This window comes from Phoca vitulina, unplaced genomic scaffold (assembly GCF_004348235.1).
Source record: "Phoca vitulina isolate PV1807 unplaced genomic scaffold, GSC_HSeal_1.0 scaffold5, whole genome shotgun sequence".
Classification (NCBI taxonomy): domain Eukaryota; kingdom Metazoa; phylum Chordata; class Mammalia; order Carnivora; family Phocidae; genus Phoca; species Phoca vitulina.
Window position 1 is genome coordinate 53,574,206 of NW_022589708.1, and position 16,926 is coordinate 53,591,131.

General features: G+C 36.9%; 2 protein-coding genes across 12 annotated transcripts in view; one reads left to right on the forward strand and one right to left on the reverse strand.

Annotated features, from left to right (window-relative positions):
• Positions 1 to 16,926, reverse strand: part of ENOX1 (ecto-NOX disulfide-thiol exchanger 1) — a 550,829-nt gene that overhangs the window by 274,595 nt on the left and 259,308 nt on the right. For 10 of the 11 annotated variants that reach the window (XM_032402958.1, XM_032402955.1, XM_032402957.1 and 7 more), the window contains one exon: positions 6,233 to 6,373. The exons of the other annotated variant lie outside the window; for it this stretch is intronic. The gene's annotated coding sequence lies outside the window, so the exon portion shown is untranslated. The remainder of the gene's footprint in view (positions 1 to 6,232; positions 6,374 to 16,926) is intronic. 11 annotated transcript variants of the gene reach the window in all.
• Positions 1,256 to 1,589, forward strand: LOC116631624 (ATP synthase membrane subunit DAPIT, mitochondrial-like). Its single transcript, XM_032402969.1, has one exon. It carries the CDS (start codon positions 1,300 to 1,302, stop codon positions 1,474 to 1,476), a length of 177 nt encoding a protein of 58 aa, XP_032258860.1. The 5' UTR covers positions 1,256 to 1,299; the 3' UTR covers positions 1,477 to 1,589.

A 16,926-nucleotide genomic window follows, 5' to 3' on the forward strand; every position in this document is an offset into this window, starting at 1 on the left:
AGCTAAGCATTCTAGTAGATGAAAGATGATTACTAGGAAGGCTAAAATACCTCCAAGTCAAATGACCACATAACCTCTACAAATATTTATTACTGTAACCTCTACAAATATTTATTACCTTGTTTATTCATTCAACCATTCAACAAAGATTTATTTAGCACGCACTGGGCAAAACATTCACAAGATAACCCTAAATACTAAAACAGTACGAATATATATTCCTTTGAGGATTTTTGATAGTACCCCTTTTTTTGAGGGCAGCAGACACTAAACAAATATTTAACTTTAGATCTGGAAATTTTTAACATTATATCTACCTTTTTAAAAACCACACATTTTTCTAATGTTGTTATAAAACCAAGAGATGAAAGGAAATGTTTGCTTGCTCCAATGAAAAAGAAAAGGCCTCCCAAACTAGGGGACCCCTGGGATGGTGGAGTGTGAAAAACTGTGCAAATAGACTTTAAAAACTTTCTCTCGTGGATGCCAGCTGAAGGTCAGAGTCTAAGGGTTGGAAGTAATTCCTTCTTCCTTCTTGCATTCTCTCTGTCTTTGCTCTATTTCTTCTGTCTTTTCTCACAGTTTGGACATAATTATTTTTGAGTGAGACGGAACCGGTGAAGCCACATTAGAAAATGCCCGTCGGAAAAATCAGGAGGGAAGGATGAAGGCGCATCTAACAGTAACAACGGAACAAGGTAGAAAAGTTTGCTGACAAGAAGGAAGAAAAGGTTTTGTTGTAGAATTTAAAGAAGAAATATTTCTCAAGGGCCTATTCAGTGACAGGCAGGATGCAGCCACACCACGTAGGAAACCCCTATGTCCACTGTGAATGATAAAAAGATGGAAAAAAAAAAAAAGAAACCTGGTAAATGCTCTGTTGTGAGAAGGTCGATATACTTTATTTGGAAGACTACATAATAATTAACTACTAAGAATGTGCCGGATGTCCATATACTAACATAATTAAAAAAAAAAAAAATGTTGAGGAAAAACAAGTTGCAAAGGTACAAATTCAGTATGATCTCACCCATTTAAAAATAATACTCCAATATATATATATATATATATACAGATACACACTTACATTAGTTATGGATACATATCTATATGTCTACATCTATCCCTCCATAACCAGTATTTATAATATAACATAATATAAATGGAATAATATACAATAATTTTATTAGTGTTCATATTACTTCTGGGGATGGATGAAGAAGAAGGACGGTGATTTTTTTTTAGCTTTAAAAAAAAGAGATCCAGGGCGTAATTGGTGCCTTCTGCAAGATTGAAATCATGGCAGGTCCAGAAACTGATGCTCAATTCCATTTCACTGGTATCAAAAAATATTTCAACTTTTATACTCTCACAGGTAGAATGAATTGTGTACTGGCCACACATGGAGGCACTGCTTTGATGATCTTATACTTCAAGTTAAGGTCTAAAAAAACACCAGCTGTGAAAGCAACATAAACGAATTTTAACCTGCACCTCATCTGTTAAGTTCCCATGCCTGGAGAAGCTAATGTCAACTCATCATGTGATACTCAATTTGTACAATAAATTATGAACCTGGAAAAAAAAAAGAGATCTGAAGCAAATATGATAATATAAATATATAAATATATTAAAATATGGGGGTGGATATATAGGCTTTTTCATTTTCTGTAGGTTTAAACCACTTCATAATAAAAAATGTATTTTAAAAATTGTGTGGTTTAAAAGAAAGATCTGTAGAAATTTGGGCAATTAGAATGAACTATTTATTCTTGTAAGTCCAATTTTCTTACTTTTGAGCCTAGAATATACAAGGCTGATTATTTTCCATCTTTAGCAAGAGGAACAATGGAGAGTTAATGTAGAAGAAAAGACTGTCCTTGATATGATAAGTCAGTGGCACTTTTGGCAAATGGATGGTAATTTCCAGATGGAAGTGAATTATCTGAACATAATTATATTGAATCCTCTAGCTTTAAAAGAGTGTTTCAATCATATACTATCCATGTAAGTCACTCTTTTCTTCCTTATGGGGTGTGAATGTGAGGTTTAAGGGATGGTTAATGGATGCCACATTTTCATTGCTGCTAAAAATATATAATTAGAGTCTGGATTTGGGAATAACAATTTGCACATTTAAAGTATTGATTAGCTGTTCAAGACCACACTTGACTTTTTTTTTTTTTTTTTTACCCCTCATGAAGACTTCCTGTTCTTTCAAAATTACCATTAAGCATTTTCCTAATGTAATTCCAAGGATCTCACTGAGTACTAAGGTACTTTAGCAGGAAGGAAACCTGCAAACATTTTATAAACTTTGGATCATTTGCAATTCTTGGAATTAATAGCAAAGAGCCAGAGGGTTTTTTGTTTTTGTTTTTTTTAAATCATAATGGTAAATAAGCCTGAAACATTTCACTAGTGAGGCAAGAGTCACGAGATATATTGTTAAATATGAGGGGTGAAAATATATCACAGACACAAGTGGTATTACACAGTACACATTTTTCTGAAAAAATAGTCTCCATGCATGAGGATTAGATATATACCCACAATAAGAGGGCATATTGACCTATAATTTTCAATATTATATCCTTGTATTTTTTATTATATGCTATTTTTCAGCTAGTAGAGGAACATGGCCTCATAAAGCTAATATTTATTCTTCCATGTTTATAGAGCTAGTAGTGCATTTCAGGAAATGAGAAACTCTGAAAAGTCAAATACAACTTGGTGTCTGGTGCACAAAAGAAGACAGAACAGGAAAATCACCATGTTTTAAAAATCTGGCTGAGGAACTCAGTCATAAAGCTTTCAATAATTAAATAACATAAGATAAGGGAAGCCTTTGATGCTATTATTTCTCTCTTCATACATGTAAGCCTTTTTAGATATAATAAATCTTCTCATGTAGGAATCCTCATTTTACTAGAAAACAGAGTCCTCTAGTCCAGTCCCTATTTTCAACTCTGTACTTACCATGTACATTTTGTAGAAGGTAAGGCAGATATTAAGTATAATCTATTATAACAACCCAGATACTCCTACTTAGAATTGTATCTGTAAGTCATGAACACTTCTCATTTTGTTAATAAGTAACTTCTGTACTAGGGAATTAAATGATTTCTTATGTTAAAAAATTCATAGTGATTCATAGGATTTTGTTTTTCTATGGAAAGGTACCTGTATTATGGTAAATGTCTCAAGAAATCAGAGCCTTTTTAAAAAATGTTTTAGTGAGAGAGGGAGAGAGCTCTACATATTATGTATTACAATATATTTCTAGGATGTGCTTTTTTTTTAAGATTTTATTTATTTTAGAGAGAGAGAGCACACACGCACGCGTGAGTGAAGAGGGGGCAGAAAGAGCGGGAGAGAGAGAATCTTAAGCAGACTCCCTGCTGAGTGCGGCACCCAAAGAGGGGCTCGATTTCACTACCCTGAGATCTTGACCTGAGTTGAAATCAAGAGTCAGATGCTTAACCGACTGAGCCACCCAGGTGCCCCAAGAAATCAGAGCCTTAACAGACCATCTGTGGGAGAAATTTGCCAAAGCTCAAATGTTTTTACATTCTTTCAATTTATAACTTTCCTTGAGACCTTGGAAGGATCCAGAAAGATAAAAGTCATCAAGTCATTTCCCCATTCTCTGCTTGAAGCATGAAGTAGGAGCCATCAATAAGCAAGTGAGGGAGAAAGGAGAAATGTTGATGGAGGGTGGGTGAAGCAAGGGATATTGGATTGAAGGGAAGGAGAGTTTCAGCTGCAATCAAGAGCCCTTTAACCCAAAAACTGATCCTCAAATTTCTGAGGAAGCCCATGATGTAGAGCAGGGAGTTGAAACTAGGGTACATGGTGAAAAGCAAGTGAAGAAATATTCCTTTGTTACTTACCTTTTTCAGTCTTCCCTCAGATGTCAGCTTTTCTACTCCTTTCTCGGTGACTGAGCTAATACCTTTGCAACATCAACCCCACTATTTCCTCTGGGGTCTAGGTCCTTTCTTTTCTCTAAATCCTCAGAGCTGTCCTCTCTTTGCTATTTTCCTGCACTGAGTTCTGATATTATCTTTCCCATAGCCATGTTCCCATATCAAACAGCAGTGACGTCCTTTAAACACCAAACCAGAAATTCTAGTTCTCCAAAAGAGCATTCATATATGCATGTTACTGTTTCTGGATAGATGAGAAATAAATGTAAGCCCAGAATAGAAGTATGATGGAGTGGGAAGAGAACAGTACCCAGTGTTAAAAACTGGGGTTTAGGCCCAGCCCCACCCTTCACTCAACTCTGCCGGTTTCAGCATCCTCAATTCAAAGTGAGGAGTTTGTAGTCTGGGCAGTCCTCATCCTCTGCAGGCAGATGTGAAAGAGGTCTGAATCTGGTTATCTCTCACAATGACTGGGGGCTGAGGGAGCTAACTAGTCTTTGGGTCCTGAAAACCAGGGCTATTGACCGTTCTAAATCTCATGGGACAATCTTGCATCATCAAAAACTGCCCCTTCCGAAATATCAATAAAGGTCCCACTGAAAAACACTGATAGATGATTTTTAAAGCTCCTTTAATCAGTCTGGACTCCTAAACTTAAGTGGACCAATATAGAGATCTTTAGAGACTCAGAAAAGAACTTCATTTTGTTCAATTTTTGGATTATATAATTTCATAAAGAAAGTTCAACAAAATGGGTTCATTTCTCCTGAAGAGAAAAAGGATGACTTGAGAACTGAGTCTATGATGAGACAGGGGGGCTCTGACCAGTAAATTCTCTCTCTCCCTGGGAGAAGGATGCATTGACATGCTAGGAGGTCAGGAATTACTTTGGCTTTCTTGACAACAAGGTTTCTAACAAAGGAGAACCTATATTAGGTTTCAAAAGGAAAGTGGATACCTAGGTATGAAGGTTGGAAGACAAATAGATTCTCATTTGTTTCAGACAGTTCAAGTGGGATCTTGCTTACAGAAGAGGGAAGAACGTTTAGGTAACTTCTGAAGTCCTTTCTAGCACTTCTGTTTCTATGGATACACTTATTAGGTTTCTACACACTACGATTTGCTACCAAATTGACAGACTGGAGAATTGAAGGTGGAGGCACAACTTGTCATCCACCCTCCCACTCCCCAAGTATGTCCTGCGCGCCTCACCCTTCAAAGTGAGTCAATCAGGCTGCCCGACAACAAAGGGTGCAGTAGGAAACTGGAATCTAGCCCAGCACTGCGGTGAAATCTACTTTGATTTCTCAGTAGAAATAAAAGAAATAAAAAGAAAACCCACAGAAAAGGGCCATTAGGGGAGAAAACATTTGTCACTGTGGACAGAATCAAAGTCCAACCAAATGAAATAAACGCCTGTGGAAAAAGACATGTCAATCTAGGGAAAGTACGATGTTCCTTCTCCCTTGCTCTTCATTTAGTTTTTGTCCACTCAGTGGACTAAGCTTTACCCTCTCCCTTGTTTATTTCCCATCTATGAAAGACACATAGGTTGAATTCAGCCTTTGGGTAGGTGTTTGTCAGAAAGTACTTTCAAAATAAAAGTGTTTTACTTGGTACTACCTCAACAGCAAAATATGTACTTCCAAAATAAGGTGCTTGTTTTGCTAGCAAGCTTTTCTTATTGAGTAAGCAACAATATTGTTAGCAATTTTTCAAGCTGTTAATATATATACATATTAAAAAGCAACAACAACAACCCTGTTCCATCATTATAAATCACAGGGTGAGTACCCCTTGGTAGAACTAAATGAAAACATTCTGGCCACTGAGGCTTTCTAATTTAAAAGCTGTCATAATAATAACACTAGTTGATACTGACAAATGCAGTTTTGATTTTTTAATGTTTCAAAATATAATTTATCCACAAGGTCTGTAACTAATTGATAGTACTTAACAAAGTCTGATATATATTATAGATACTCAACATAAATTTATTGAATCTATTCAGTTAGAATTTATGAACGAAAAGACAAAATTTGTTTTAACCCAATGTGGGGAGTATTGTATTTCTAATATCCTTGTTAACATCCTACAGAGCATACAGTAATAAGTATGAGAAGTAGCATTTCAAATTTCTTTTCATTTGTATCTATTTCCCAATGAAATCAAAGGATTATAATCTGTGCATAATCTATCCCAGAGCTCTTATTACAGTAGAGTATGACTATGATCCATTTTTAAAATATCCCTCAAAATTAATAATATCTTCACTAAGAGAAATAAAAAATATTAACACAAACCTTAAGACCTCCAGCAGATCAGAAGACAAATATGCTCTCTGGGGACCTGGTTGAGACCATGTATTCACAAAAGTCTTTTAAATGGAAGCTGTTCACAAACGGCGTCCCATGGAAGACAGTGTGGCTCTGACATGCCAGATGCTTCCGGAAAGAAAGAAAAACACGCTATTAGGAAGTACCCAAGTACCATTACTGCCAGTCTCAGCCGTCATGGTCTGCAGAGCACCTACTGCCATTATTAATATAATGGTATTCATTTCTGTTATCTTATACCCCTAAAATCGTACTCATAAATGGCAGGGCAGGACAGTAATCTCTCAGTCCTGTATCTAAAAACCTTTAAAGATGAGGAGTATTGAAGAACCGTGCATGGGGGATGAGCACAGAGACAGCAGCACTGGTATTTATGGAGTGCCTACCAGCACAGCAAGGGGTTGTGTATACATGGGCTCTTAATTTGAACCACGGGCCTGCCGTGGGAGAGTACTGGCTCCATTTCACAGATGAGAGAAGTAAAGTGTAGACTCCTGAGGTCCGGCTTAGAATCTGAGTCTAGCAAAGCCCAAAGGCTTTAGGGCTGGCTCTTTCCCTCATTTCACTCTGTGGCCTATGTGATTTAGAAAACTATTTCACAAACAGAATTGACAGGAGAACAGACAATGCTGCAATTTATTAAATTAATTCAAACATCATTAATTTCAGACATTTTCTGTCCTATTTTGCTTTAGTTTTATGTATAATCCGGTCTTAATTCAGTCACAGAAATACAAACCCTCAGTTCTAAGCAGGGCAGTTTGTCGCCCATCTTTGTTCTTTAGGCAAAGAGAGAAAACTCACTGGAGACTGTAGCCCCCTTGTTAAGGCCGCCTTGCCAGTTTGTGTGCTGTTTCCATCAAGGACAGCAGCGCCATCCTCTTCCTCTGCTGCCCCTGCCTAACCCACTGTTCCTTCCCTGTGACAGTGAAAGGGAATCCTGCCTTTTCCTGAGGGTGTGCCTGCTACAGCTGGGGCTGGAAGCCACACCTTCCGTGGATCTCTGAGGGCTATTACTGTATCTCCTCGTGGCCACGTTCGTCTGAAGGTGACTGGGCAAGCCTCGGCAGGGCACCATCTAGATTTCCATTCTCCTTGTTCATCAAATAGCTGTATGCTTCCAGTTGCCCCAGTGCCAACACAGAGAGCCCCTCAGCCTACCCTTCACTGGCTGTCCCACCACCTCCTCTCACAGTGTGATTCAGGGTCACTGCACATCAATTAACCACTTCAAAATCTCCCTTGAAGTTCCAGCTTTCAATGCCACTGACTTCTGAGTACTGGGGACTTTTAGTTCATATCCACACTGCATTTGGGAAGCTCCTCAGAAAAGCTGGAGAATGATGGAGCAGGAAGGTCACACATAACTGTAAAAAATTTATTTTATTTTATTTTATTTTATTTTATTTTATTTTTGGGAACAAAAGCTTAAGTCATGAATAAAGAAACAGGAAAACGAGAGATAGCACTTTCAGAGTTCTGTAGGACTGGAGCCTGGGATTATTACATGGGGGGAAAAAGAAAAAAAGAACAGAGCCAAACAGAGCCAGTTTATCTTTGGATAAAAGAAGGAGGAAGAGCTTGACAAAGAACTGGGAAAAGAAGTATTTGGACCACAGGATCTAACCTAAATGACAGGGATAAAAATAAACAGAAACTCTTCTTAACGCCTTGTATACTAGCATTCTGTTTCCTTCCTATCAAAAGCAAAGTTTCAGGTGATATGCCTAAACCTGTAGACCCTGCTTCCCATAAAATCCAAATGGCAGTTTTCAAGTATTCACTTGGCTCATTTGTTGACTGCTCATTTATTTATGAGTAAATCAGTAAGTCATAAAACTCCAGGAATATGGAAATAAACAAGGTAGTCCTCCCCTCAAGCCTCTTAACTTTCTTGCAGGGGTATGTGAGTAGGATGTCAAAAGTTATAAGAAGGGCATACTGATAAGTGTTTGAAATAATGGGGTCTGGACCAGACTGCCTAAGGGTGCTCTTGTTTCATCACTCACTGGCAATATGACCTGGGCCAATTGACTCTTTACCCTCAGCTTTCTCCTCTGCAAAATGCAGAAATGGTATACTTCCCCTGCAGGTTTTTGTGATCACGAAGTAAGATAACCTAGAGAAAGTGTTTGGCACAATGAGTGGCACGTAGTAAGAACCCATCAAATGTTAGGGAGAAGTAATATGATTGCTGCGTAACAGACCATGATGATGTTAGGAAGGCAAAAAGAGCTTCCAAGCTTTAGTGAGTTGGAATCCTCTCTAGAGGTAGGGGATGAAGGGAATCAAGAAGGCTGCCATGGGAAAGGTAGCATTCAAGATCAACCATAACTAAACATGCACAAATGATTAGGCTTTTACAGAAATCCTCTGAAGATAATTGAAAAACTAGAAAATGAGCTACTTTAGGAAAAAAAAAAAAAGGTCCATGAAATTAGACATTATTTCCCAGGATTTGGTGTGAAAGTAGATATATACCCTAACAACACAGTCAGGGAATCATACAAAGAAGAAAATCTATGTTTTGCTACTGAGAAAGATACAGTATCTCACTGAATCCTGTTTTATTCAACTATAATCCAAAATGACACCATGGGCTTTTAATGGAACTTGGCAAGCTCTAGACACATCACTTTTAAACTTAGCTTCAAATTTAAATCACAGGGCTTGTGACTCAAATCTCCAATGTGACCTTTACAGGGTATTGTTCAAGAAAACATGTCTGTCACTGTGCAGAGAAACTATACATCCTTTTATTCCGGGAAGTATAATGAAAAGATGTACTATATTGTTATAAGCACAGAGCCACAGAAGGACTGTGACTTTGATTCTCTAGAAGCAATGAAAACAAAGACTGTGTTTGATTTTGCATCATTCATTTAGAAATGTTGTCTTCTTCCATTAACGAACATTCCTATTCTCCCCTATTCTGGACTTTATTTAATTCAAAAGAAGCTTAGCAGGAATCCCATCATTTATAGATTTAAAATATAGTCCCTCTGAAGTCTCTTTTCAAGGGCTTACTGAGTCACGCTACTTTGCCAGACACATACAATATTGTACTAAACAGAAGAGCTAGAAGCACACAGTGGCTTGGATTCTCCCATCCCCACCTGCTTCCCGGCCCAGGGAGGTCTGCATTAGGAGAATGAATCTACAAAGCTCCTGGTAGCATCGTTCCCTTCTTCATCCCTTCCACTGGATAGGAAATCCTACCAATGCTTCTTCCCATTCATCCAATTCATGATATTATACTGTATGTACTCCCCTAAGCTTCTAGCTGGTTTTCCCTCTTGTAGCTCATCCTGAAAACAGTCCAAAGATCAGTCATCCTCTCTGACTGGTCTAGGGTGGTGACAAATATTTGGAAGAAAAATTAATGAATGACTACATAAATGAAATGAAATGCAATCCTAATTATGTATATCCACTACTGAAGAGCCTACAATGGCGCCCTATAGTCTAAAGGATCGGATCTAAGTTCCTCATTAAGAACACTGTTCCCACCATCCTTTCTAACTTTAAAAACAGATTCTTTATGACCTAAACCCTGGAGTCAAATAGGAATGGTTTGTTCATTATATTACAGTGAATCTCAACTAGGGGTATATGACAATCACCCAAATCTTCTGAATTGGACACAGTGGAGGAAATTTTAAATTTTTAAATTTTAAAAAATGCTATGCAGGTGATTCAGACATACATCACTTGTTAGAACCACTGCTGTGCCTTCTCTTCTGTGTGTCAACCCGCCTTTCACAGAGTACTAGAAGCCTCACCTTCTTCAGTGAATCTTCCTAGGCCACAACAGGATTTCATCCCTCTTCTAGTTTCTCACTGTTGAGTTAAAATATTTTAAGCTAGAAAGGATCTTCCATTGATTCTCTTGCTTAACTAGATACCAGTATCACACCCTTGTACAGTCCCCTTCTCGTCCCCACCTTGGGTGTGAGCTAGATTTAGTGGCTTCTAATGAACACAGTATGGCAAAAGTGATGGGAAGTGACATCTCTCTTGCCCTCTGACTGATGACAGCCACTGCCTCATTGTGAGTGCCCAATGGAGAGGCCCATCTGGCAAGGAACTGAGGGAAGTTTCCAGCCTGAGGCTCTCAGTCCAACACCGAAGGAACTGAATCCTGCCAACCACTGAGTAAGCTTGGAAATGAACCCTCCCCCCGTTGAGTAGGGCTTCTGCACATCCTGCCCCAGTCGGGGCGACTGTGTGTCTGGCCCAATACCGTGACTGAAGACTTGTAAGAAACCCCGAGCTGGAGGACTCCCCTAAGCCATGCCCAGGTTCCTAATTGTGATGGTTAATATTGTATGTCAACATGGGTAGGCCACAGTATCCAGATATTTAGTCAAATATCAATCTGGATGTTGCTATGAAGGTATTTTTGAGATGAAATTAACATGTAAGTCAATAGATGTTGAATAAGGCAGATTACCCTCCATAATATGAAGATTACTCTTCCATCAGCTGAAGACCTTAGAAGAAAACAGACTGAGGTATCCCAAGAAAGTGGGAATTTTGCCCGCGGACTGCCTTTGGCTCCAGCTGAAATATAACTCTTTCCTGGATCTCCAGCCTGCTGGCCTGCTCTGCAGATTTTGGACCTGCCAGCCTCCATAATAGCATGAGCTAACTCCTTAGAATAAATCTCTCTCTCTCTTTCTCAATAAATAGAGCTATAGATGTATATGTGCATAGGTATGTGTATATATGTATACATACAAGTATATACGTCGCGCGCACACACACGCGCACACACACACAATCAGTTCTGTTTCTCTGGGGAAGCTGCTAAGTTTCAGGATAATCTGTAGAACAACAATACATAAGTAATATGAGACTCCTCCCCCCTTCTCTAGTACTTATCACACTGAGTTACAATTACTTTTTAAATTCCTCTATAATCAGAGCCATCAACCTCTATCAAGGAGGGGACCATGTCTATCATGTTTACAACCAAATTTATAGCTCCCAGTACAATGCCTGATAGATGGCAGGTATTTGATACATATTTGTTAAGTAAACTAATGAGTAAGGGAAAAAGCTTCAGCAGCAGTGTCTTCAGGTAACCCCCTGCTGCCAAAACAAACAAACAAAAACAAAAAACCCAGTAACAACAACAACAAAAACCAACCCCCTCCCAAAAAAACAATGAAGCAATTCCCCAACTAACTTCTTATTGTCTACAGTTACAGGTACAAGTAAATATGAAAACTGTAAGGACTGTAATATGATATGTATATCCCTTCAATGCTGAGCCTAAAGAAGTAGATATGAGGCAAATGGTGACCTGTCTGGAGACTGGAGTGGAGATTTTATGGAGTTGGAGAATAAGACCAGAGTGTGAACTCCAGAGTTGCAAACTTGAAATTTTGTAGCGTGGCTCAGAGCTACTGGCAGCGATTTGTATCAGACAGAGTTTGATGTGGAGTGTGTGTTCCTAAAGATGAATTTGTATCAGACAGAGTTTGATGTGGAGTGTGTGTTCCTAAAGATGAATGTGGCGTCAGTGGTCAGAATAAGGGGGGAAAGGGTGGGACTACCACTAAGAGAGTGAATTAGAGAGAAAGCAGTGAAAATACTGAGGAAGGGGCTAGACAGGAGAAAAAGGCAGGGAATAGAAAAAATTCCATCAATTTGATGGGATTCATAATAAGATAAGTGGTCAAAAAATATAAGAATATTTTAAGCCTGAGCCTGGGGTAAACTGTAAGAACACTGACAAAATGTGGAATTCAAGAGGGGAGCTGCCATGTGTCTGCATGCCTGGGGAGTGGAAAGCAATAGGAACTCTGCTTGGAGGTGTGCAGAGTTTGAGAAATGTGACATTCCTTCCCATGCTTATTAATACTGAAAACCCAAGGTTTGATAAATCTTTCCCCAAAGATCAGTTCTGAACTTCAAAGACTAGGTCTTTATTTTTTTCCAACTGGGATATAATTTACATATAGTAAAAGGCACAGATCTTCAGTATACAGTTCAGTGAGCTTTGTCAAAGATACACTCCCAAGTAACCTACATACCAGTTAAGACAAAGAGCATTTCCATCACCCTAGAAAGTTCTTTTCCAAAAGGGGAGTTCTGATTTGTGTTACTGTAGGTAGTTCTGTCTATATGTGAACTACATATATATAGAATCATACAGTATATTATTCTTTTTTGTCTGGCTTCCTTTGCTCAACATAATGATGATGATTTATTTTTATTTTTAAATCTATTAGTTAATCCGTAAGAATTACTCCATTGTGTAAATGTGTGGTATTCCATTGTATGAAAATACCATGCTTTGTTATCCATTCTCCTATTGATGGACATTTCAGGTTGATCCAATTTGGGCCATTATACACAAAGCTATTATGAACATTCTTATTCAAGGTTTTTTATAGATATATCCTTTCATTTTCTCATGTAAATAGGCATGAGATTGCTCGGGCATAGGGCAGGTACATGTTTAAGTTTCAAAGGAATCACCAGTTTTCCAAAAATGGCTTTTCTATTTTACCCCTCACCAGCCCTGTATGAGTCTCTGCATTCCCATGTCCCCATGAGCATTTGGTGCCATCAGTGTTTTTATTTTTAGTTATTCTAGTGGGCATGAAGTAGTACTTAAATTTCCATTTCCCTTATGACTAATAACGTCCTTATTACAACTTCAAATGTGTTTTGTACATTGTATTATCTTCTGTGAAGGTTTTGTTCAAGTCATTTGCCCTTTAGGGGAAGGATGTTCTTTGTCTTTTTAAATTAAGTTGTAAAAGTTTCTTTATATATTCTGGATTCAATTCCTTTATCATATATATATGTATTGCAAATTATTTTCCCAGTCTGTGGCTTCTCTATTAAAAATGTCTGTTCATGAGCATGAGTTTTTTATTTTGGTAAAGTCCACTTTATCAGGTTTCATTTCGACAGTGTCAGGGCTTTTGGTACCCTAAGATATAGTTGTCATCTTTCTAAAAAAATACTCTTAGTTTTTTTCCTAGAAGCTTTAGTTTTTGTTTTTATATAAAAATCTATGATATATCCTGAATTAATTTCTGCGTGAGATAAGCATTAAGTTTCATTTTGTTTCAATACAGCTAATAAATTGCTCCAATACCATTTGTTGATAAGCCGTTCCTTTATCCCACTAAATTGCTTTGGTGCCTTTGTTGAAAATCAATTAACTATATAATTGCTTCTTTCCTGATAGTTGATTCTGTTCCACTGATCCACTTTTCTAACCTTATCTAATACCATATTTTCTTAATTATTGATGCTTTTATATAAGTCTTGTAATCAGGGAGTAAGTGTCCCCCAGTATTGACATTCTTTTTTAAAAAATGTTTGACTCAGTAAAAAAAAAAAAAAAAAAAAAAGAGGAAAAAATGTTTTAATTCTTTTAAATCTTTGCCATACAAATTTTAGAACTTGTCAATTTCTACCAAAAAACTTTTTTGGTAGAACAATAAAACCTTTTGGGACTATGTTACATCTGTCCATTATTTTGGGAAAAACCAACATTTTAACAATGCTGAGTCTTCCATTCTAGAACATGGTATATATCTCTCCACTTATTTACATCTTCTTTATTTTTTATCACAAATGTTTTATAATTTTCAGTGTATAGGTCATGTACTTATTTATTTAAATATATTACTATTTTATGGTTTTGATACTAATATAATTGGTATTGCTTTAAATTCCACTTTCCCATTATTTCTTAGTGTATAGAAATAGGACTGATATTTTACATTGACCTTGTATCCTGAAACCTTGCTAAATTCAATACATTTTTGCTAAGTTCAAATAGGTCTTTTTACGTCCCTTCGGGTTTTCTAGATATACAATCATGCCATTTGCAAATAGAGACAGTTTAATTACTTCTTCCTTTCCAAACTGTAAGCTTTAAAAATTTCTTTTACTGGTTAATTCTATTGCACTGGCTAGGATCTCCAGTACAGTATTAAATAGAATTAATGAAGGCATCCATGCATTCTTCCTGATTTAGGAGGAAAGCATTTATTGTTTCAACATTGTTAGTTGCAGATTTTTCACAGACATTCTTTATCAGATTAAGGAAGATCCCTTTTATTTGTAGTTTTGCTGAGAGTTTTTATCATTATTTTTGGTGCTAAATTTTGTCAAATGCTGTTTCTGGGTCTATTGATATAATCATATGATTTTGATCCTGTATGTGGACTGGTTTTTTAATGGTAATGCATACTTGCATACTTGGAATAAATTCAATTTGGTCATGACATATCATTTTTTAAATATATCACTGTATTCTATGCCTAATTGTGGGTCAAATATTTTTGTGTCTATGGTCATAAGGGATATCAATGTGCAATTTTCTTTTAGAGTGTTCCTTATCAGGACAGTATTCAAGTTATGCCGGTCTCAGAAAATGATTTGGGAAGTGTTGTCTTTAACTCTATTTGTTTCAGATTTATATTATTTCTTCTTTAAATGTTTGAAGGAATTCACTAGTGAAACCATCTGGATCTGAATTTTTCTTTGTGGGAAGGCTTTTAATTATAAATTCAATTTATTTAACAAATATAGAGCTATGTCTGCTTTCTATTTCTTCTTGTATCAATGTTAGTAGATTTAATCTTACTAAACAAGAAATTTATCTATTTCATCTGAGATGATTTTATCTCTTACTGCTTCTCACACCATATAATAACAATTCCTGAACTTATGTCTTTTCCTTTCTATTTCACTTGACTAAACTATATGCATCTTTCCTGGCCTTCTTCTTGACATAGTTAGCTAAATGTTATTTTTCCTTTTCTGTAAGCTTCTCTAGCCCTTACTGATTTAATATTGTACTGCTTTATTTTTTCTTTATCTTTCATTATTTTATCTCTGAAAATAGAATCCTTGAGGGCAGAAATTACTACTTCAACTTCATTGTTCTCCATAGCATCAAATATACTTGTTTAACATTAAATAAATATTATGAGATTATTGATTTGTCCACTCTGTGGTTTACTCTAAACATCTACTGTGGATAAGCTTGGAGCATATTTTAATGCCAGGGACCATGGAAGGGTTAAAAATAATGATACTAATAAAAACTATTATTCAACATGTCAAAAGGCAGAGGAGCCAACCTGAAAGAGTTCCCAGTGGCCAATATAAGAAACAAAATAAATAATGATCACTTTAGACTATGTAACCAAAAACTAAAATAAATATTCATGAGTCCATAATGGTATTAAAATGACTGAATAAACAAATGGGAGAAAAGAGAAAAGTCTTCTTACAGAATTTCAAATAAAAAATATAGAAGGAAAGAGGGAAATAGAAAGTAATTAGAACACTCAGTAGTAATTGCTACAGACAAGATTTAATGATGAATACTAAAATTAGTGGGCAAAAACTTGAAGAAGAGCATGATAGTTAAATAGCCTCTAAGTAGCACCCCTAAAATATTAAAATTACCTTAGTAGTTTTAACATAATGCAAAATATTTTGATACTCTTCTACCCAGGAGATGTAACTTAATTTCTCTCCACTTGACTGTATGCTAAACTTAGTACCTTGCTCTAAATGAATATAATATTGAAAAAGAAAATAGTAACTGTGAAGGAATTGGGCAGACATTACCTCAATCAAATGATCAAGGTTCATATCATCAGTAAAAGTCATGTTGCTATCATGTGCCTTTGCTATAACAAGAAGGGTGCTTCATCTCTGTGGTATTGTTTCCTAGAATCCAAAACTCTAGCTTAATCATGACAAAACACCAGGGGGAAAAAAAAACTGAGGAAAATTCTACAAAATATCTGACTAGTACTCTTCAAAATGTCAAGGTCATGAAAAATGTCTGTGGAACTGTCACAGATTGGAGGAAACTATGGGGACATGATCCCTGTAGTATCTTAGATGGGATCCTGGAACAGAAAAGGACAGAAATGAAAAACTAGTGAAGTCTAAATAAAGTATGGAGTATAGGGGCACGTGGGTGGTTCAGTCGATTAAGCATCCCAACTCTTGATTTTGGCTCACATCATGATCTCAGCGTCCTGGGATCGAGCCCTGGGTTGGGCTCCCCATTCAATGGGGAGTCTGCTTGGCCCCTCTCCCTTTGTCCCTCCCCCTGCTCATGCTCTCTGTCTTTCTCAAATAAATAAATCAATCTTAAAAAAAATAAAGTATGGAATATAATCAATTATACTGTACCAATATTAATTCCTTAGTTTTGAATTATACTGTACCAATATTAATTCCTTAGTGTACCAAGGTTAGGTAACCATGGCACAGGTACCATTGGGGGATCTGAATAAAGAATATACAGAAACTCTCTGTATTATCTTTCTAATTCTTTGGTAAAACTAAAATTATTTCAAAATGAAAAGGTTGGTTTTCTTTTTAAATTTTTAAAAAACATCTATTGAATCAGACCACATACATATGTTTGGATTCACTGGAAATCTGTGCTCCTTGTGTTTATATTAATAATTGAATTTATGCTCCCTTTTGTGAAATACAGTCCAGATTGGATTTAAAACTACACGTAGGGGTGCCTGGGTGGCTCAGTCATTAAGCATCTGTCTTCGGCTCAGGTCATGATCCCAGGGTCCTGGGATCTAGCCCCGCATCGGGCTCCCTGCTCAGCGGGAAGCCTGCTTCTCCCTCTCCCACTCCCCCTG